Here is a 23,743-nt window from a genome sequence, read left to right on the forward strand (position 1 = left end):
GGGTTGCCCAGTATAGGAAACAGAGGTGAATTTTTTGACGTGAGAGATGTGTGGAAGGCAATTTGGTGGCTATGCCTCAAAGTGGTACCTATTAATGGGTGAGACTTCAGCCCATGGGGGAGATCACCATAGCACCACAGCGCGCCCCCTAATGGTATGTAAGTTTGGGATTGTTCAAGTTGTACCCACAGTTTAGATGTTTTATTTCTCCTCCAATCAAGTATGCGCCCTAAATGTGAGGCTAGGTAGTATAGTCGTATGTCAGGTAGTGCTAATCCTCCATGTTGTTTTGGAGAGTGTCATCTGCGATCAACGTAAACGGGGTTTTTTGTGTGCCCATACAAATCTGGTGAAGAGTGAATGGATCTGTTTAAAAAAAGAAGGTGGAATATGGATAGGAAGGGCTTGAATGAGATAAATGAATTTCGGTAATATACTCATTTTAAGGAGGTTACATCTCCCGAACCAGGAATGGAAACCTGTATGCCATTTTTCTAATAGGGCTCGGGTCTTTGTCAATAGGGGGGGGGAATGAAGTTCGAACGTTCGTGTTATGTCAGGAGGGATCTTCGTACTCAGATATTTTAGAGCAATATCAGTCCACTTAAAGCGGAAGCTGGATTGCAGTTCAAGTAAGGTGTGAGGGGGAACTGCTATGCCCATTGCCTCGGACTTAGAAAAGTTTATCTTTAGATGTGAAATTGCCCCATAGGCTTTGAATTCTCGCAGGAGATTTGGAAGAGAGATTCTAGGATTTGTTAAGGAGAATAGCAGGTCGTCAGCATATGCTGATATTTTGCAGTGGGAGCTACCCACTTGGAGACCTGTGATATCCAGATTCGATCTGATAGTACAATAAAAAGGTTCAAGGGAAAGGGCAAAGAGAAGGGGGATAAAGGACACCCTTGTCTTGTTCCATTTTTGATGGGGAAGGGGCTTGAGAGTACTCCATTAACTTTCACTTGAGAGATTTGAGTATATGCTACTAATCCATCTCAGCATCTTGTCTCCTAGGCCAATATGATGGAGAACTGAGAACATGTAGCTCCAGTTCACCCTGTCAAAAGCCTTTTCGGCGTCCTTACTTACAAATACACAGTGGATTTTATTGGCATTCGCTACTTGGAGGAGGTTGAGGACCTTGATGGTATTGTCCCTCGCTTCTCTAGTGGAAATGAACCCGACCTGGTCTAGGTGTATTAGGGTTTGGGGGTGTTGTGCTAACCTGGTTGCTATTATTTTCGAGAATAATTTGAGGTCCACATTTAAAAGGGAGATGGGTCTATAGCTTCCGCATAGACCTGGATCCTTCCCTTCTTTGTGAATCAGGGAGATATGGGCTTTAAGAGTTTCACTGGGAAAATTGGAATCGGTTCCTAGAGCGTTGAAAAATGCCACCATATGTGGGCCTAGAATTGGAAGAAAGGTCTTATAATATTGGGCAGTGTATCCGTCCGGGCCTGGGGCTTTACCTACTTTCATGGAGTTCACCGCTGTTTGCAATTCTTCTAAAGTTATTGGTTCGTCTAATAACGTCTGGGTTTCTGCTGGTAGTGAAAGAATTTGGGAGTCTGAGATATATTGGTCAATATTTGCCTGAGTGGAGGGGGAGCTAGGTAGATTATATAAGCCTGAATAGAAGTCCTCGAATCCCTTTGATATTTGTGTCGGAAAAGTGGCTCTCTGGCCGTCAGGGGTGGTGATCTGCGGAATGTATGAAGAGGATTTGATTTCTTTGACTGACTTGGCCAAAAGTTTCCCGCACTTATCTCCTGACTCATAGGTCATCTTGCGACAAAACTGTAAGGCTGCCTTTGCTTTGTATTGTAACAAGTCTGTGATTTGAGTGCGCAAAGTCCTCAGTTTCGTCTCAAGTTCCTGAGTGGGGGAGTTTTTATGTTGTGCTTTGATATTGGTCAAAGCGGAGAGAAGTCTGGTGAGTTGTTCATTTCTTTTCTTTTTGATAGTTGCCCCATGTTTAATTAGTATCCCACGAAGGAAGCATTTATGTGCCTCCCACAATATTCCAGGATCGCAGTCCTGTATATCGTTCTCTCTGAAATAGAGGTCTGTTTCTTTAGTCACATCCTCCAGTACCTCAGGGATTTGTAAGAGACTCTCGTTTAGATGCCAAAAAAGAGATCTGGGTGAAGGCCTCTCAGTGAGGGTGTATGTAAGATATACGTGAGCATGGTCTGACCATGTGATCTGACCTAGTGATGTAGAGCTCACAAGGTGTAGCTGGTCATGGGGCATTAGAAAGAGGTCGATCCTGGAGTATACCTTATGTGGAGATGAATAGAAGGTATAGTCCCTCTCCCCTGAGTGATGGAGTCGCCACACATCGGTCAGGTGGGCCTTATGTAGGGTCTGTGCTATGCTTTCCTATGCGATGGTGGGTAGTAGGAGCTACCAGATGAAGTGTCTAGTGAGGGAATCAGCGGAACATTAAAGTCTCCCCCTAGAATTAGCTGGCCTTCTTTATATTCCATCAGCTTATCTATAGTATGTCTGAGAAAACTGTCCTGGTGTTCGTTAGGAGCATACAATGTTGCACATGTGAGCTGTATTTCACCCACCAGACCCTTAAGGAACAGAAAACGTCCCTCGGGGTCCGCTGACACATCCTGGCATTGCCAGGGCAGCTTGCTGGAGATCAATATGGACACTCCCCTGGATTTGGAATTGCAGTTAGTAGAATGGTATATTTGGGGGAAAGATCTATTCTGCAGTACAGGGGATTTATCCGGTTTAAAGTGTGTCTTCTGTATGAAGTCAATATCAGTGTGTGATTTTTTTTAAGGTCGTGGAGCAGCATACTTCTCTTCTCGGGAGTATTCAATCCCTTAGCGTTAAGGGAGGTCACCTTAGTGGAGTCTACCGCCATGTCTTAAGATAGAAAAGGTGAGTAGCAAAGGACCCTACAGAGGCTGTGGGGAAGGGGGTAAGAAAAGGTGAGGATAGGGAAAAGAAAGGGTTAAAGTAGGGGAGGGGTAAGAAATACGGGGACAGTGACTGAGAGTCCAGCCGAACTGTCACCACTAGGATTTCAAACTGATCGAATGAGTTTTTACAAACTTAAAGTGTATACAACACCGGGGTACCGGATGTATACAATGGCCTATGTGGGGTGCGGGCAGACAATACCTGTAGGTGAGAACCCGGGTCTCCCACCCATCCTGGTCAAACAATAGAAGCAAAAATAATAAACTATAACTAAAGGAACAGGAATAAAACTCGTTGAACATACATTAATATTAATTTTTCATATAACCAGATGTTCACCTCTGCATCTCTCAGACACCAACGGCATCTCGGTGGTACAGCGCAGCAAGTGAACATCTTGCGGGTTTAGTAAATATATTAAACTGATCTCCACCTCCACACTAGTGAAGGTGGTGGATTTATCATTGAGAGTGCTGCGATACAGGACTCAGGGGTTGGCGGAAAGAGCTGAGCTCGCAGCTGAGGCCCCCCCCCCCCAGTAAAATGTATCAGCACCATGTATACGTGTAAATGACAAATATATCATACCCCCTCACATCAGCAGTAAACTTATTAGACCCCACATGCACCAATCGAGCTACCCATAAATGAGCCCTGAAATACTGTCACCATATGGACTCTTAGATAAACAGCATTGCCCACGCTACTATCTCAACTTAAACATAAAGATTCTCACGTAACTCAAGACAGCTATCTCACTTTCCCATCCGCTTAGAAGCTTGTGAGTACTAACAGTAGGGTCTGTAGTAACAGCATGCTGAAGATATTGCGTCTTCTGGAGCGTGACCCATGTCCGCTGGTTTCTGTCAGGGGATGTAAGTTCCATTTTGCTGTATGGTCTATGATGTATAGACACCATTCCGTGAGATCAGAAACTGATGGGGAAGTGAAGCAAATGGGGGTCCCCTGTGCTCCAAACATTTGAGGGGGGTGAGCATGGGCACTGCAGGGCATAGAGTACGCCGGCCGACGTCTCGACATAGTGGGGTGATCCGGGTCGCAAGGTTGTGAGAGTCAGGTGAGGTGAGAAGGAGATGAGGTGGGAGTCTCTAGCGGCAGGCAATATCAGGGAGAAGTGCACAGAGGAGGTACTTAACGGTACTCCAAACTGGTAACCAGGTAGCCATGTGGGGCAGGGGTCTAAACGGGCTACAAGTGCCAAAGTAATGGTGTGAGGGGGACAGATAGATCAACTCACGTTTCCCGGATCTCGTCTTGGGATAGAGAACGAGGGCGGTGCCCGCTTCTTTGCGGCCTCTGTGGCCTCGGGGCCTGGATCCTCGTTGCATTTAGGCGACCTGGAGCCCGTGGAAGATAGTCCAGCCAGTTGAGAATGACGATCGGATCTGCTCCTAGGAAGTCGAAGAGGGCAGGTAGGGTCTCCGGTGATTGCAGGAGAAATGACCTCTGATCTTTGTGGAAGGTGACCGACAGCAGGAAGCCCCATCGATAGCGTTGCAGCGTCTGGCTAGATCCAGCAGGGGTTTCAGGATGGAGCATCGAGGTAGCGTCGGCCTGGAGATGTCAGGAAGGAGCTTCACAATTGCGCCGTCGAACTCTAGCTCACCAGATTCCCAGGCTCCACGAGCGATGGCCTCTTTATGTATATAATGATGTAGGCGACATATCACGTCCCGAGGTCTGGCTGGGCCAGTCGAGCGAGGGCCCAGGGCTCTATGGACCCGATCCACCTCTATCTGCTTGGGTAGGTGGGCGCCCGCCACCCTTCTAAAAATATCTGTAACCGTGGCAAGCAAGTCCGCAGGGCCTGTGGCTTCCGGTAGGCCCCGGAGCCGCAAGTTATTCCTTCGGCTCCGGTCCTCCATCTCCTCCATGCGCAGCTGGAGCTCCACTGCAGTGGCAGACTGATCTCTTTGCTGGGTTTCAAGGGTCGTGACTCTCTGTTCTAGAGTCGCTAGAGACGATTCACCTGTTGTTAAGCGCGTGTTCAGGGCTTGTACGTCTTGTTTGACTGCTTGGATCTCCTTCCTGTGAGCGGCTTCAACTCTTCCTACTAAGGCCTCAATATCCGCCCTCGTCGGGAGAGCCTGCAGGATGGCCTTCAGCTCCGCATCAGCCCCAAACGTGATCAGTAGGTGAGGGGTGCTTCCCGGATCTGTAGCTGTAGTCACGGAGGAGCTATAGTATAGTATCTGGCTCCGGGATCCCTCTGAAGAAGCGGGATCCACCATGAGGTCTGGTGTTTGGGAACAGGAGCCACGCGGTTCCGCCATCTTGAGCTCTGGGGAGCCAGAACGCGATCTCTCAAAAAGTCTCTGAATATCCCCTATAGCGGGGGTGCTGATGGCTGGGCTGGTCCTCTTTTTATTCCTCCTGTAAGCCCGCTTCTTGGATGCGAGCATTCTGTAGAAATAGAGCGATAGAAGCCAAGATGGGTGAGGAGAGAATGGGAGCTCTGTGGAAGCACGTCTCTACTCGGCCATGTCCAGACCACGCCCCCCCTTTATTGTTTCACTTTAAGCATTATTAAAATCACTGCTCCTGAAAAAAACGGCCATTTTTAAAACTTTTTTTTGCATTGATCCATGTCCCCTGGGGCAGGACTCAGGTCTCCAAACACTTTTTATGACAATAACATAATTCTTTAAAATTAGCACTTTTGATTTCCCATATTCCCCATTCTATTCCCATAGACTTTTAAAGGGTGTTCCGCGGCTTTCGAATTTGCCGCGAACACCCCAAATTGTTCGCTATTCAGCGAACTGGCGAACAGCCGATGTTCAAGTCGAACATGAGTTCGACTCAAACTCGAAGCTCATCCCTACTCCTAATGATAACAGTTTTTATTTTTCAAAATAAAAAACTTACAATGCACTGTTCCAAATTATTACACACAGTAAGTTTCAAAACACTTTATAGGTTGTAAAGAACTTAAAATTGTCATTTGTTGTGTTTGCAGCATATTTGCTGAAATCAAAAGCTATTTCAATTAAACTTTGAACAACATTTTAACTTTTTAAACATTTTAACAGGTCATGTTACATTTTAACATAGGACCCCTTATTTGATAGCAGCTTCACAAGTCTTGCATCCATTGAACTTGTGAGTTTTTGGACAGTTTCTGCTTGAATTTGTTTGCAAGATGTCAGAATAGCCTCCAAGGGCTGCTGCTTGGATGTGAACTGCCTCCCGTGCTCATAGATCTTTTGCTTGAGGATGCTCCAAAGGTTCTCAATAGGATTGGGGTCAGGGAAGGATGGAGGCCACACCATGACTTTCTCTCCTTTTATCCCCATAGCAGCCATTGATGCACAGGTATTCTTTGCAGCATGAGATGGTGCATTGTCATGCATGAAGATGATTTTATTACGGAAAGCATAGTTCTTCCTTCTGTACCAGGGAAGGAAGTGGTCAGTCAGGAACTCCACATACTTTGCAGAGATCATCTTTACACCTTTGGGGACCATAAAGAGGCCGACCAGCTCTCTTCCCATGATTCTGGCCCAAAATATGACTCCACCACCGCCTTGCTGACGTCACAGCCTTGTTGGAACAGGGTGGCCGTCCACCAACCATCCACTACTCCATCCATCTGGACCATCCAGGGTTGCACGGCACTCATCAGTGAACAGGACTGTTTGAAAATTAGTCTTCATGTATTTTTCTGCCCAATGCAGCCATTTCTGCTTGTGAGCATTGGTTAGTGGTGGCCGAAATGGAAGGTTTATGCACAGTTGCAAGATTCTGGAGGACTCTACACCTTGATGTCTGTGGGACTCCAGAGGCACCAGCAGCTTCAAATATCTGTTTGCTGCTATGTAATGGTATTTTAGCAGCTGCTCTCTTGATCCGATGCATGGATCTGGCAGAAATCTTCCTCAATGTGCCTTTATCTGCACAAAACCCGTCTGTGCTCTGAATCAGCCACAAATCTCTTAATAGTGCGATGATCACGCTTACGTTTTTGTGAAATATCTAATGTTTTCATACCTCATCCAAGGCATTGAACTATTTCACTCTTTTCGGCAGCAGAGAGATCCTTTTTCTTCCCCATATTGCTTAAAAATAGTGCTCTGCTTAATAATGTGGAACACCCTCCTTTAGTAGTTTTTCCTTTAATTGGGCTCACCTGGCAATCTAATTATCACAGGTGTCTGAGATTGTTTTCAGTGATCAAAAGAGCCCTGAGACACAGTGCCATCCATGAGTTAAACTGAAAAACAAAATATTTAATCTTTGTGACACTGAAATAGAATTTGCATAATAATTTGGAACAGGGCGTATATACACACACACAGAGCAGGTAGAAGAAGTATTGAACACGTCTCCATTTAATTACACAACTTAATTTCTGAACGTATTTGTTTTGGTTTCTTTGTATGGATTGCATGGGTTGTTACCGTCATGTGGTGAAAATTTCATGTCAATAGCACCTTTTTAGAAATAAATTTACCTAGAAAAATGGTGACGTGTTCAATACTTATTTCACCCGCTGTGTATATGTATGTGTGAGAGAGACCTGCATATGAATCATATGTAAAGCAATAAAGTCCTATTAACTTTTGGGCATTTTTTAGAGAATATGACTTATAACACAAACTTTTCTTTCACTTATGGTTAGTGTTTGGCTGAAACCATTTTATTTATTTTTTTTAAATACATTTTATTAAAGTTTTACAGGTTTACAGTAATCACAAAAATAGAGTACAATATACAGTTGTCCAATGAAACCAATGGAACATCTATAATGCAAATAACAATGGGATCTCTGTAGGTCTACATTTTGTCAGCTTCCCTGATCTATGCATTGGACTTGACCTATCTTAGACAAATTTGTCTGTTTCTCTGTGTGGGTACCGTGGTCAAGACGAACGTGGATAGGAGGTACTCTGTGTTTCTCCGTATTGGGGGGGTAGGGGTATTCGCGTGTGGTGGGCTCTGTACCATGGATAGATGTATGCCGACAGCAATAACCCCCGCCCCGATAACCCCTTAAGGGATCTGACTGTGACTGGGGGGGGGGGTGTAAGTAGGTACATAAATGGTTCAAGTCCGGTTGGTATACCGTTTTGTGTGTGTGAGCCCAATCATTAGGTAGTTGGAACCCAGGCTTTAAGAAGACTAGGTGTGGTAGGAGGAGTCTGTCTCTAAAAGCCCTCCAGGGCTGTTTACCTTTCTGCAGAAGCCGCGAGGGCCACTGTTTAGAGGGTTAATAACAGTTGTTCAACATACCGAGTATATAGGAATGATTGGTGGTAGAGTGGGGTGGGAAAGAGAGGAGAGGGCGGAGGTCCATGGTGTGGTTATTAGTTTCAGCTACGGATAGCTCTAGGTGGTAGAGGATGAGGCAGTATTGGACTGTTAGCTTCCGTCGACTTTCTAAATTGTGTCCAGCATGCCCAGGTTTCCCTGTACTTTGTCGGATTGTCTCTGGCTTAGTGTATGAGATTTTCCATCTCAGCTGTTCTATCAACCCGCTGTATCCATTCTTTAACCGTGGGGGAGTGGTACTTCTCCAGTGGAGCGGAAGCCATTTATTATCAATCAACTGTGTTTCTAAATCATAACCACAACAGAAACTACCTAAATGATCAAAAGTTTACAAAAGTGATTTTGGCCTGATAACATGCACACAAGTTGACACACAGGGGTTTGAATGGCTATTAAAGGTAACCATCCTCACCGGTGATCTGGAGTTTCTGGACTCCTGACAGACCCTTGCATCTTCCATCCAGTGCTGCACTGACGTTTCTGGATTCTGAGTCATGGGGAAAGCAAAAGAATTGTCAAAGGATCTGTGGGAAAAGGTAGTTGAACTGTATAAAACAGGAAAGGGATATAAAAAGATATCCAAGGAATTGAGAATGCCAATCGACCGTGTTCAAACTCTAATCAAGAAGTGGAAAATGAGGGGTTCTGTTGAAACCAAACCACGGTCAGGTAGACCAGCTAAAATTCCAGCCACAACTGCCAGGAAAATTGTTCGGGATGCAAAGAAAAACCCACAAATAACTTCAGGTAAAATACAGGACTCTCTGAAAACATGTGGTGTGGCTGTTTCAAGATGCACAATAAGGAGGCACTTGAAGAAAGAAGGGCTGCATGGTCGAGTCGCCAGAAGAAAGCCACACTACGCAAATGCCACAAAGTATCCCGCTTACAATACGCCAAACAGCACAGAGACAAGCCTCAAACCTTCTGGCACAAAGTCATTTGGAGTGATGAGACCAAAATTGAGCTTTTTGGCCACAACCATAAACTTTTCATTTGGAGAGGAGTCAACAAGGCCTATGATGAAAGGTAAACCATTCCTACCGTGAAACACGGAGGTGGATCACTGATGTTTTGGGGAAGTGTGAGCTACAAAGGCACATGAAATTTGGTCAAAATTGATGGCAAGATGAATGCAGTATGTTATCAAAAAATACTGGAGGAACATTTGCATTCATCAGCCAGGAAGCTGCGCATGGGACATAATTGGACATTCCAACATGACTGATCCAAAACACAAGGCCAAGTGGACCTGTCATTGGCTACAGCAGAATAATGTGAAGGTTCTGGAGTGGCCATCTCAGTCTCCTGACCTCAATATCATTGAGCCACTCTAGGGAGATCTCAAACGTGCAGTTCATGCAAGACAGCCCAATAATTTACAGGAACTGGAGGCTTTTTGCCAAGAGGAATGCGCAGCTTTACCGTCTGAGAAGATAAAGAGCCTTATCCACAAATGCCACAAGACTTCAAGCTGTATTTTTGATGATACAGTGGGCAATACACTGTATTAAGAACTGGGGTATGAGAACTTTTGATCAGGGTCATTTAGGTAGCTTCTGTTGTCATGATGATTTAAAAAGAGTAAACACAGTTGATAATAAATGGCTTTAGCCAAACACTAACCATGAGTGAAAGAAAAGTTTTTGTGTCATCATTCATATTCTCTGAAAAATGGTCAAGAAATAATAAATTCTGCCAGGGTATGTAAACTTATGAGCTCAACTGTATATTGAATCAAAAAAGTTCCAGAATGAAGTGTATTACAATGAGAATTTTTTTTATATCAATGATAAAAAAAAGGGGGGGGGGGCTGTCTTCCAGTGTCCACAGAAAACCTTCAACCTTGAGTCTTAACACACCACCACTTGTGCTCAATGCTAATAATGTTCTCACCAGATTCTATGCTGCCATTAGCAGCAAGCAGTGCTTCAATATCCCAGCCTCTCGTACCTGACCATCTAACTGCTAGATAGGTCTACAGGTGTCCAAAGTTCTGTTTGCCAGAGGGAAGCCTCACACTGTGCATACAAGGGTTGTATGGAAAGAGGGTACTCGCTACAGCTGAGGGTCTCATATAGTGTTGTAATTTTAATAAAATGTAAAGGATCCACATAGAATCGCATACATCCAAAAGGGTAACGTGGCATATAAAAACAGCAATTCAAATCCAGTTACTAAGGTGCCCGCCAATTCCGATCCCTGGAAATGGAGGCATAGACTCTGGTAAGTGCATTATTAGCACTTAGCACAAATGGTGGTGTGCTTAAGATTCAAAGTGGAAGGTTTTCTTTGGACACTGGGAGATGCCCCTTCTCCCCCCCCCCCCCCATTTTTTTCTCACTGATATAAAAAAAAAATTCTCGATAGAATACACTTTATTCTGGGACTTTTTTGATTTAATATAGCATCACAGTTAATAGGACTTTATTGCTTTACATATAATTCATATACACAGATTTTATATAATGTGTGTGTTTGTATAGAGGAGCTGCACGTTATTGTTTGTTTCAGTTGGGTTTTGTATGTAGACCTATTGCTAGCTGTCTTCTGTATACCTCTAGCGCAGACTTCTTTATTTACTATTTACTTTGTGGTACATGGAGAGAATACAGGGAATAAAGCTGCAGCTCTGGTCCTGGTCTCCAAGTATCCCAGAGGGGGTAAAAACACCTCATGACCCACTGGTATAAGGGGTCATAGGAATCTGATGAGTTCTCAAGAGTGAAGATGGTGACGCAGAGAGAATTTTATGTTCATAATCACTGCATGAGGACCTAAAGAAACACGGCACAAAGCATTTTTTAAATGTTTAATTTTTAAACTGGACATTTTGTTTATTGAATCACTTTTATATAATGAACTCTTTATCATGTTGTGATTGAATATTAGTATTTTGAAGCACAGTAATCATATGGTATACACAAGCGCTGTGTAAATATATGCATGCATAAGTATTGTAGTTTGAATACTGTTTGGTTTGGCAGCCATAGGGATTGTTGCGGCTCAGGTGTTTTTGGTTATATCTGCCCATGACCCTGTTGCTGGTTCACCAGTTTTCCTTCCTTGGACCATGCAGACCGGGATCGTTCCACAAGAGATGCAGTTTTACAGTTGTTCTGACCCAGTGGTCTAGCCATTACAATTTGGCCCTTGTCAAAGTCGCTCAAAACCTTACACTTGTCCATTTCTTCTGCTCTCAATACATCAACTTCAGGGACAACATATTCACTTGCTGCCCAAAATAACCCACCCACGTTCAGGTGCCATTGGCACAAGATAATCTGTGTTATTCACTTTACCTGTCGGTGGTCATAATGTTATGGCTGATCAATGTTTAAGCTATTTAATATTTCTATTCACTTCTCTTTGCTTAAAATCCTCTTACTAATTAGAAAATGATGATCTAGACAGTAAAAGTCACACTTTGGTCTGCACAAACAATAGAGAATTGTTCAAGCATTTCAATGCAATTCGGGCTGTATTTTTGGTATTCCAGATTCTAATCTCCAATCAGTTGCGTAATACTGGGCGTATCAGAAGACCATGGTATAATGAATGAATAATGATGTGCTGATCTTTATCTGCCATTTTATGTGATATTTATTTCAGCCTACCAAGCAGCAGGAATATACAGGCAACACAAGCAAAAATGGACAAGAAGGGGAAATGACGAGCAACCAAGAAGCAAATTCCAGTAAGTGTATATTGTTTAATTTTATCATTTTAAAATTACTGTTGTATTTGCATCTAAGGCCATGTTCACATGGGCATTTTAGCCTGGTGCACATTGCAGCTGCTGCTATGGGAGCCTAACTGTGGCTGCTGATCCCATTCACTATAATGACAGGTCACCGGTGGCCACAGCTATTCCAGGCTGTCCACACAGCCAGGAATTACCTGCAGTGATCGCTGCAGGTAATTGGAGACACTGTGTGCATCCAGTAGCGATTATCACAGGTAATCGCTGGCTCTGAGGATAGCTGCAGCTGCTGGCGACCTGTGATTATAGTGAACGAGATTGGTGGCTGCAGCTAGCCACTCACAGCAGCAGGAATCAGAAGATTCCTGCCACTGCAATTCACATCAAGCCAAATCACCCGTGTGACTGCTGCCATAGTGTATTCATGCAAGTTCTGTTTGTCAGGAAACCTATTTAGGAATCCTGCTTGTGAATGTAAGTAGAACAATAACTTGCAAGCACAAAGCAAGTACAGACTCCAAAATAAGTGCAATATTCTTTAATGGTAGTGCCACCAACCGCTTAAATTTTCCTTCTATCATCCTGCCTTCTCCCCCCCCCCCCCCCCCCCCGCTGCTTTGTAGAACCTTGACCTTAATGTGTCTAACTCTTTCTATATGTGGCAGGTATACTTCCTGTAAGGCGAGGAACAATCACAGAGGATCAACATTTCGATCTTTAACACTTTGTCCCTGACACTTTATTTACATTATAATGGAGTCATGTGAACACTTGCTTACTGGAATTTTCATTGTTATCTTACAAGATGAATGTACATTATAGAAAAACTAGCATCTTTTTGTTTTTAATCATAGGTAATGTGAATGGGAATCTTTTTGATTTTGATGTTACTGAAAAAGCTGCTTTTCAAGAGGGTAAGTTCACTTGTAAGATGTGTTAAGAAGAACAACAAAAATCATTAGTGTCTCCAATCTGCCAGTTAAAATGCAGGGTATAGTGGCAGTGTCTTCGTAAAGGGCCCCTATTATACTCGCACACATTACCAGCACTACCTCGGCGCCCCTGCCTCCTCTGCAGCCTGCACTGAAATCCAAGATGTTGGTATCAAGGGGAACGGTGACATCTTTCCCAAAGTCATGTAACAGTGTTTGGGCTCAGCAATTGGCTACCAAACTTTGGCACTGTAACTTGGGATGAGGTCACATATCCCCCCACTTAAAAATTACTGAGCGTCATCGTCGGCTGCATGGTAAGAGTAGTGAGGGAGCACTAGTAAGTAAGTAAGTGAATATAACTGGGGAGGAGGGTTTACAAAGACACTGTTACTTTACCCTGCATGGGCAAGGTGACCGTATCGCTTTAAGGAGAGAATGTCACTTTACACATTTAAAGTATCATTAACAATGACATCAAGACATACTGTATGTATCCATCTCAGTATAGAGAATTTCTTCTTAGATTTGTATGAGGTCAAACCTTATAAAAGAAAAGGGATATACACACAGAAGGGCCCAGTAAATAACTAGACTAAAGATATCCAATGTACTACTAAAAGTTTTAAACAGAGCTAAATGTAGATTTAGAAAACACGCCTTTCTTAGTGCCACACTTAATATTTGGATTTCCAGGGAGTTATCCTATAATGAAATTGCTCTTGCATGTGTGGGGTTTGTGTGTGTGTGTGTGTGTGTGTGTGTGTTTTTTTTTTTTTGTTTTTTTTTTTATTGATTTTGTCTAAACAGAAAATGAACACAGGTAAAGTGTAAAATATTTTATTTGGCTTGGTACATTGTGAACTTCAGTTGTTCTGTTGCAGTCGCGTCTCTCGTATTGGGTTTCATATTTGGATTCCGCTTTCTCTGTTAGGGCTAATCTTAGGACTTTACCAGCACTAGGCTATCTTGGGAGATTATATCAATTGGCTGAAAAAATGTATCACAGCCAAACAACTCTCCTCCTGAGAAGGCTCAGTCAAAGAATGTTTGCTAGGTTTTTTTAGGGGTTATTCACATATCTTTTCCTGATTTGCCTGCCAATTGCCAGATTGGGTAACATTTTTGCACCTTTTATGCTGGGTTCACATATGTGCAAATTGGATGCAGGGAGTCACCAATTCGCATGACAGGCGAGTGTGACCGGCTCTCAATGGAGCCGGTTCACACAGGTTTGGGGCGGCCATGGAGCGTATTGTAAAAGGGTTCTGTGCGTGTTTGAGTGGTGCAAATTCAGGCATAAAGTCAGACCTGAATTGCACCTGGACCAGTAGACAGACACTCATCAGACCCCAGGCCCTAACCTGTGGCTACACATATGTGAACCGATCACACTTATGCCGCATACACACGAGTGGACTTTTCGACGGACTGAACTCCGAAGGACTTTTCGATGGAGTTCCGCCGAAACGGACTTGCCTACACACGATCACACCAAAGTCCGACTGATTCGAACATGATGACGTACGACTGGACTAGAATAAGGAAGTTCATAGCCAGTAGCCAATAGCTGCCCTTGCGTCGTTTTTGGTCTGTCGGACTAGCATACAGGCGAACTGATTTTTCGATAGGACTCGAGTCCATCGGAAAGATTTGAAACATGTTCTATTTCTAAATTCCGTCAGATTTTTCGACAAAAAAGGTCCGATGAAGCCCACACACATTCGAATTGTCCGACGGATTCGTTCCGTCGGACCTTTGCTGTCAAAAAGTCCGATCATATGTACACGGCATTAGGCTACTTTCACACTGAGGCGTTTTTCAGACGCTTTAGCGCTAGAAAATTGCCTCACCTGCAATCCCAGTGTGAAAGCCTGAGTGCAAGCAGCATCTTTGGTGCGGGATCGGTGTATGCGCCGCTCCTAAACCACCCTGCCTATTGAAATTAATGAGCAGCACTGCCAAAGCGCTTCAGCTGCGGCGCTTTTTGGGCTCTTTTAACACCTTTCGGGTGGTTAAAAGCACTCTGCTAACGACTGCAAAGCCATGTACAAGTATAGGTAATTTTAAATGAGATCACAGGGGGGATTTACTAAAACTGGTGCACTCAGAATCTGGTGTAACTGTGCATAGTAGCCAATCAGCTTCTAACTTCAGCTTGTTCAATTAAACTCTGGCAATAAAACCTGGAAGCTGATTGGTTTCTATGCAGAGCTGCACCAGATTTTGCACGCTTCAGTTTTAGTAAATAACCTCCACAGTTTTGAGCTATTTTTGCAGAGTTGTGTGTTTTTTGTTGTTTGTTTTTTTTTTGTTTTTTTTTATGCCTTTTTGTGTTGCTCATTCATATTTTGTCTTGTATCATTAAGATAAAATGTGTTCATTAGCTACTAGAGGCAGGGTAGATAAATCTGCCTACTAAGATAAGACTTCAGCCACAGGGAGAGCAGTGATTCAGTCAGGTATTCAACTCAGATATACGAGATGGAAAAGTAAAGTGTAACCCTTGTGTAACACTCCAAAGCAGGAATCAGAGCTTGCATATGTAAAAATAAAAAACTTACAATGCACTGTTCCAAATTATTACGCGCAGTAAGTTTCAAAACACTTTATAGGTTGTAAAGAACTTAAAATTGTCATTTGTTGTGTTTGCAGCATATTTACTGAAATCAAAAGCTATTTCAATCAAACTTTGAATAACATTTTAACTTTTTAAACATTTTAACAGGTCACGTTACATTTTAACATAGGACCTCTTATTTGATAGCAGCTTCAGTCTTGCATCCATTGAACTTGTGAGTTTTTGGACAGTTTCTGCTTGAATTTGTTTGCAAGATGTCAGAATAGTCTCCCAGAGCTGCTGTTTGGATGTAAACTGCCTCCCACCCTCATAGATATTTTGCTTGAGGATGCTGCAAAGGTTCTCAATAGGATTGAGGTCAAGGGAGGATGGAGGCCACACCATGACTTTCTCTCCTTTTATCCCCATAGCAGCCATTGATGCACAGGTATTCTTTGCAGCCTGAGAGGGTGAAGATGGGTTTTTTTACGGAAAGCATAGTTCTTCTTTCTGTACCAGGGAAGGAAGTGGTCAGTCAGGAACTCCACATACTTTGCAGAGGTCATCTTTTTTTTTTTAACAGAAACTTTTTTTATTAGGAAAATAAAGCATCATTACAGCTTAATCATACATTAACAAAGCATATGGTTGTACAGATCATCACATCTCATCAATTTTTCAGAGCATTACCGGACAGAAGTAGGTCAGGGGCGTAGAGGCCGGGTAAGGAAAGGAGTAACAAAGAGATATATTGCGGGAATCCATACAGCATATCAGTCTGGGCGTCATCTGTAGAGAGGTACCTTGAAGAGTTTGCATGAGGAAAGGAGTTGTCTCAGGTATTTGGAAGGTATCAAAGCCAATACCAACTTATCATAGAGGTCGGCCTCCTCCTACATATCTATTCTTAAACTGTAAGTGATCGAGCATTTACCCATGCATTCCATACTTTATCAAATTTTTGCAGGCACTTACGTTCCATATACGTGAGCTTATATAGGGGCAACACCGAGTCTATTAGTGAGTGCCACTGGGTAATTATAGGGGGAGACACCAATTTCCAGTTTTTTAGTAGCACTTCCCTAGCATAGAAACATAAATAAAACAACAGGAGCCCCTTGTGAGTAGAATGTGTTACCGAGTCAGTTATGCCCAACAGGAGCACCTTGGGATCCATTGATACTGAAAGGTCAGTGACCGCATTAATTTCCACAAGCACCCACTCCCAGAAGCCCTGGATAGTTGGGCAGTCCCAAATGACATGATAATATGTTTCAACCGCCTGTTGGCATTAAGGGCACGTCTCAGATTGTGCAGGGTATATTTTGGCTAAACGTTTGGGGGTATAATATGCCTTATGGATACATTTTAGTTGGATAAATCTATCCCTTGCAGAGATTACCCTAGGGATATATTGTCGTAAGGCTAGGTCCCATTCTTCTGACAGAGAAGGAATGTCTTCCCTCCAGGATTGTAGCAGTGGCGATACTCCCACCAGTTTCCCACACGTCAGGCGAAGATATAGAGAGGAAAAGATCCTATCTACACCTCAGGAGGTAAGAAACCTCTCTATTACATGCGGTTTCCACAGAGATCCCACCCGGAAATTGCGCCTGAGTCGCATGTTTCAGCTGTAAATAGTGAAACAGCATCCACGAGGGAAGTTGATATGTCTCTTTCAGTTCTGGAAAGGGAAAGAGGACTCCAGCCGGCATGATCTGTTGAATCTTGACCACTCCAAATCTAGCCCAGACACTAGGATCTATTATAGATCGGAAATGTGTTAGTTTGGGATTGCCCCAGAGTGGCATATGGAGGGAAATGGTGTCAACCGCCTTAACTGCAGCGGTGACCCTTTCCCATACTTGGACTGTAGTCCGCATTGGGGTCGTTGCCTGTGGGCTGGCTTTAATTCCCCTATAGACCATATTTGTTAGGGCAGAGTCCACAATGGAACCCACAATGACCGCTTCTAAGTTAACTGCAGGGTTAACAGCAGACAGTGACTAGTACCGCTGCCCAATAACACTTTCGAAAACAGGGCATTGAGAGACTGCCTAAGGATAAGGGGAGTTGCAGCTTGGTCTTGGAAATTCTTGGGGCAGGAGGCGGAGCCTAGCAGAGCAGACATGCATTGTTAGAGCTCCACACCGCTGAGGAGAGAAGAGAAGGACAAAGCGGAGCCTGCAGGCTCAAAAGGTATCCATTTGAACCTTTTTGCCCCAGGGAACAAACTGTGAAAGTTTGGGCAGGAAATATGGTACTGGGAGGAAACCGTGGCAGAAATAAAAATCACCTCACAAAGAGCTCACAGTCACCTCACAAGATACAGCATCAGGGCGCTCTCACAGACAGAAAATGTCACAGCAAGACTCTCCATTTGAGTCAGATACAGAACAAATCCTCTCACAAACTTCTACACAAGCCTCCTCAGTATCCCCAGTAATATTATTACAATTTGAAAAGATGCTTCATAAGGCTTTAAAACAAACCTCAGACCAAATAACAAAAAGCCTAACCAAAGAAATAAGAGAGCTGGGAAACCGCACCGCAGCCTTAGAAATAAAAATGGATGAAATTGAAATTACAACCCAAGAAAATATAACAGAATTGGAACAATTAAAAAAGGAGAATTTAATACTTCAAACTAAGCTCGAAGATTACGAAAATAGAGCCAGACGTTCAAACTTACGCATAAGGGGAATACCTGAAACTGTGACAGACCTGCAATCTACTATTACTGCTCTATTACAAGAACTAAAGCCAGATATCCCTATTGAACGTTTAGAACTGGACAGAGTACACAGAGCCCTCACAGCCAAAAAGAAAGATGGACCCCCACGTGATATAATCACAAAATTTCATTATTACAGAACGAAAGAACAAATACTAATTGCTGCAAGAGAAAAAAAGGAACTTAATTTTCAAGGACACAATTATCAAATTTTTGCTGACCTATCCCAACTTACTATTACTAAAAGACGATCCATGAAACCCCAACTAATGGAACTGCAACGCCACAACATTATGTATCAATGGGGCTTCCCCTTTTCAGTCAGATTTAACTACCAAGGTACAATTTACAGAAGCAGATCAGCAGATGAACTACAACAAACCCTTTTAAAATTAAATCTGACAGAACCCACAAGCAGCAACACTCCCACACGCAGAAGAATGGCATCATCTTCACCTTCAGGCAGCACACAGAAAATTTCAGAACAAAATGGGAATCATCATTCTCACAAAAGAGGCCGTTATGCCACATCATCCATGGACCAAGAAGATTCAATGGACTGACATCCTAATTCCTGATATCTCTTCATTTATTATACTAAGAGATGGTTCTCTATAAAAAAAACCTATATTTGTAACTGAATGTAACTGCATTCTGATAGTCACACACTGTGTGGGATCATGTTACATTCCAGTTATATTTCATATTACTTCTGATTCATATAGCCTTAGAATATATAAGTGAAATAAGGAAATTCTTGTTCAGTTATATATTATCAGGTAATAACAATAGATTTATTACTTTTTAGGACAAATATGTTCAATAATCCAGAAGTAATGGAAGCTTTTTCTTTCTTTTCTTAAAACAAATATATTATTACCTAACTAGTTCCTAGAATTATGTTTTTGTTTATTCTAATCTGAAGCAATACAACCTCAATTTTATGAGTTAACATATCTAAACAGTTACGTATGAATAAAATATGTAATTGTTTACTCTAAAAGGGTTAAAATCCCAAAATAATTCAAACTATCTTCATCAATACCAAAGTTATTAACAGTACCTTTCTAACTGAATAATTTAGCCTAGGGCAAGACTAACCATATACAACCACCCTGGAATAAATAATTTCAACAAAAACTATATTCTGCACTCCAATTAATGAAACATCATTTTGATGTCTTTTGACATAGCACTTCTCTCCTGTAAGCGGAAGATCCGTGTACCCCCATTAGCCCTCCTCATTCTCCCAACCATATTATGTGGGAGTGTGACGAAGGCACTTATTCCCCTGAGAGAGATATTTATTCTCTTTCACGGGTAAATTGTGATTACTTGCAAAAAATAATTTATACAATGTATCATCTAATCTCATATGTTTTTTGTTTACTCTTTACTCCAGAATTCACTGGTTTCTTTTCTATCTATTCATCTCTTCAGTCCACACAGGTTGATCTGCGCAGTCAGCTCTGCATAACAAAAAGTAAGTCAAAACTATTTGATCTATTGCCATGGCACCACTGAATATACTTTCCCTGAATGTTCAGGGAATAAATGTCCCTCAAAAAAGGACCAAAGCCTTCCGTACTTTCCATAACAAGAAGGCTCACATAGTATGCCTCCAAGAAACACACTTCACCAAAGATTCTACTCCAAAATATATTTCTCCTTTTTATCAACAAATTTACACGGCTTCTGCCTGTACCAAGCAAAGGGGAACTCTAATTGCATTTCACCGATCCACACCATTCACCTTATCATCAGAAATTAAAGACCCAGAAGGTAGATACCTGATACTCATGGGTTATATAATGGATACAGCAATCACTGTGATTTCCTACTACGCTCCTAACAAACAACCTACACCATTCCTCTCACATATATTACAAGTGATTAATACACACAAAATAGGAACAGTGATAATGTGTGGGGATTCGAACCAGGTCCTCCTCCCATTTCTAGATAAATCACCTTTTACACCATCCAAAATAACCTCTAGATTACCTTTTTCTCAACTTCTTTCCAAATACAATCTGGTAGATTCATGGAGAGAAAGTAACCCAATGAAAAAGAAATTCACTTATTTCTCGCACCCTCATCAAACCTTCACCAGAATAGATCATATTTTTCTAACAATAGGAATGATACCAGAAATTATTGCATCAGATATAATTCCGATTCCGTGGTCTGACCATAATGCAGTATACACTACTATAGCCTCAGCCATACCAAAAGCGCATGACCCAACGTGGTACTTACCGGACATAATGCTCAAACACCCACTACATCAGATGGCCATTGAACAAGCTTTAAAGGAATACATATCAATTAATAATACAACAGACATCTCCCCAATAACACTGTGGGAAGCTCATAAGCCTGTCTTGCGTGGTACAATACAAAGACAAATGGCACTATTTAAACGGGAACGCAAAAATCTAGCAAAAAAACTAGAACTCAAATTTTAATGCAGCCTACATATCATTTCAAGATAATCCATCTCAGAGTACAAAATCTCATCTGGAAAAATCTAGATTGGAATACGATCTATTTCTCACTGAGTCAGTTGATAAATCCCTCAAACGCTCCAAACACAATTTCTACATGAATACAAACAAACCAGGTACATATTTGGCTTGGGCATTAAATTCAACTAACAAATCTTTCAAACCAATACGTTTGAAATTATCAAAAAATGTTTACACTTGTAATCCAGTTAAAATAGTCCATAAATTTCACTCACATCTCGCAACTTTATACAAGACAAGCAATGAATTTAATCCTACAGAGGCTGAATCCTTCTTCTCAAAAATAACCTTACCTGAGTTATCTCAGAATCAAAAAAGCAGTTTGGATGAGCCTATAACTATAGATGAAGTTGCTAACGCCATAAAAGACCTAAAACTTAACAAAAGACCAGGCCCAGACGGCTACTCGGCTTTATACTATAAAACATTCTCAGAAATACTCTCTCCCATTCTCACTGAAACTTTTAACAAACTTCTAGATGGACATTCTTTTCGGCAAGAAACACTAATGGCAATTGTTTGTATGATCCCAAAACCCCTTTCTGATGATACTTCCTGTGTGAATTATCGGCCTATCTCTCTGTTAAACCTCGATATTAAATTATTAGCAAAAATAATAGCAAAACGCCTCAATAGCATTATAGGAAAATTAATACATAGAGATCAAGTAGGCTTCATGCCAAATAGACAGGCAGGCGATAATATACGCAGGGCAGTGTTATTGGCACATATTGCTAAAAAACGGAAAATCCCTTTATGTTTTCTATCTCTCGATATTAAGAGGGCATTTGACACAGTATCCTGGCAATATATGCAATATTCATTACAAAAATGGGGTTTTGGACCCCACTTTTTAACATGGATCAAAGCATTATATAATAAACCCAAAGCCTATATAAAATATGCTGGATACAAATCTGAAGCCTTTAATATCGAAAGAGGTACCCGACAGGGTTGCCCATTATCTCCCTTATTATTTGCCCTTATACTCGAACCCATGGCCCAATACATCAGAACAAACCAAACTATAACTGGCATTGAAGTAGGAGGTATTACACACAAATTATGTATATTTGCAGACGATATATTACTTTTTCTATCATCACCACAGGTCTCTGGTCCTAACTTAATACCAGCTCTTGATGGGTTTGCAGCCCTATCCGGCCTTATGATTAATCCTAAGAAATGCCTAGTGCTTAATATTTCACTCACAAACATGGAATTGATCCCGGCTAGGGCTGCACTCCCATTCACATGGGCAGAAAAATCAATCCCATATCTTGGAATTCATTTAACAGCATCTCATTCTGACTTATTCTCAACCAATTATCCTCCTGTGTTAAGACAGATCACAAATCTAATAAAACAATGGTTGCAACTTCCTTTATCCTGGATAGGGAAGATTAATGCAATCAAAATGACTATTCTACCCAAATTGCTTTATCTATTCAGAGTCCTCCCTATTCCAATTCCTTCCTATTTTTTGAGAATAGTACAAAAAAGAGCAACTTCGTTTATATGGGGCTCTTCTAAACCACGTATACCTATATACACACTACATCTTCCCAAAAATAAAGGAGGCCTGGGATACCCTAATTTTACTAACTACTACAGAGCAGCACATTTGGCCAGTCTGTCCAAATACCATGCAAAACAGGAAATCCCATTATGGGTATTTATAGAGGCTTCAGAAAATGACCCTCTATTAATATCAAATTTATTATGGCTTGATCCTAAAGACCGCTTTAAAATTCATAATCCCATAACTAAACACTTCTTATCTCTCTGGGATAAACTAAAAACCAAATATCAGTTACAATCTCCACACAATCCTCTCCTTTCTTTTATCAGAAATCCGGCCTTTTATCCGGCATGGATCTACCCAAATTCTTTTAAAGCTTGGACAACATCAGGCATTCAGACACTAAATGACTTCATAGCATCTAAATCATTCCTTTCATTCCCATCGCTTAGAGAAAAATATGATCTACCAAACTCTGAGATATTTAGATATCTCCAAATCAAAAATTTCTATACACCATTCCTAAAGGGGGATACACCATTATCCCAATTATCCATTTTTGAATCAATCTGTACAAAAGATCCATTTGCTAAAGGTACAATTTCATCACTTTATAATCAATTATATGAAGTAGCAAATCTTAATAGACCCTCTTACGTTCAGAGGTGGGAGGAGGACCTGGGACGAACTTTAGAAGACACGGACTGGTCTAACATATGGCTCACATCTAAGTCATCTTCACCCAACATCTTAGCACTGGAGACAAATTATAAAGTCCTAACTCGCTGGTACCTTGTACCCGCTAGAGTGGCAAAATATTCACCTAATACCTCAGCTCTTTGTTTTCGAGGATGCCCAGAAATAGGCACATATTTACACATATGGTGGACATGCCCAGTAATCCAAACCTTCTGGAAGGAAGTCTTCGTGATTGCATCTAAAATATTTAAAAAAATAATACAACCAGATCCATATTTAACTTTACTTAATCTAAAACCGGAATGGTTAACACTCTCTCAATTCAAACTTATGATCCAACTAATAACGGCTGCAAAACAAACAGTGGCCAAGGCATGGAAATCTCCTACATTGGTACTAGCAGAAACAATTCACAGAATGAATAATACAATGTCCCATGCTAAGATGGTAGCCATCGATCAAAATCAAATTCCAAAATTTGAAAAACTTTGGCATCCTTGGATAAAACAGTTCCTGTCAAACTTCAATGACTCTGTCCTGTTGCCATGGTAACAGATTAAATGACTTACAGAGACACCCATTCTAAGGCTTCAAAGAGAACTAAAAAGAATAATAAACTGACGAGCGGGACAACCTTGTGGACCATACCTCTACCTTTCAACCCTTTTTCTTCTTTCTCTTTCCTTTTCTCCACCTTACGATTAAAGCTCATTATCAGAATTTATTTGACCTATATACACTCTACTTGTAAACAATATGTATAGTAGGTATAAATCATTTAAATACCTACAAAAGTAACTAAGGAAATGATATATATCTTTAATTTA

At 41.7% G+C, this 23,743-nt stretch overlaps 1 protein-coding gene across 4 annotated transcripts in view; it reads left to right on the forward strand.

Moving 5' to 3' along the window:
• ICA1L (islet cell autoantigen 1 like) overlaps positions 1-23,743 on the forward strand; it is a 194,056-nt gene that overhangs the window by 92,504 nt on the left and 77,809 nt on the right. For all 4 annotated transcript variants that reach the window (XM_073633283.1, XM_073633282.1, XM_073633281.1 and 1 more), the window contains exons 9-10: positions 11,851-11,935; positions 12,796-12,855. In XM_073633283.1, the coding sequence (XP_073489384.1) occupies positions 11,851-11,935; positions 12,796-12,855 (145 nt within the window). The remainder of the gene's footprint in view (positions 1-11,850; positions 11,936-12,795; positions 12,856-23,743) is intronic.

The sequence above is a fragment of the Aquarana catesbeiana genome, linkage group LG06, assembly GCF_042186555.1.
Source record: "Aquarana catesbeiana isolate 2022-GZ linkage group LG06, ASM4218655v1, whole genome shotgun sequence".
Lineage (NCBI taxonomy): Eukaryota > Metazoa > Chordata > Amphibia > Anura > Ranidae > Aquarana > Aquarana catesbeiana.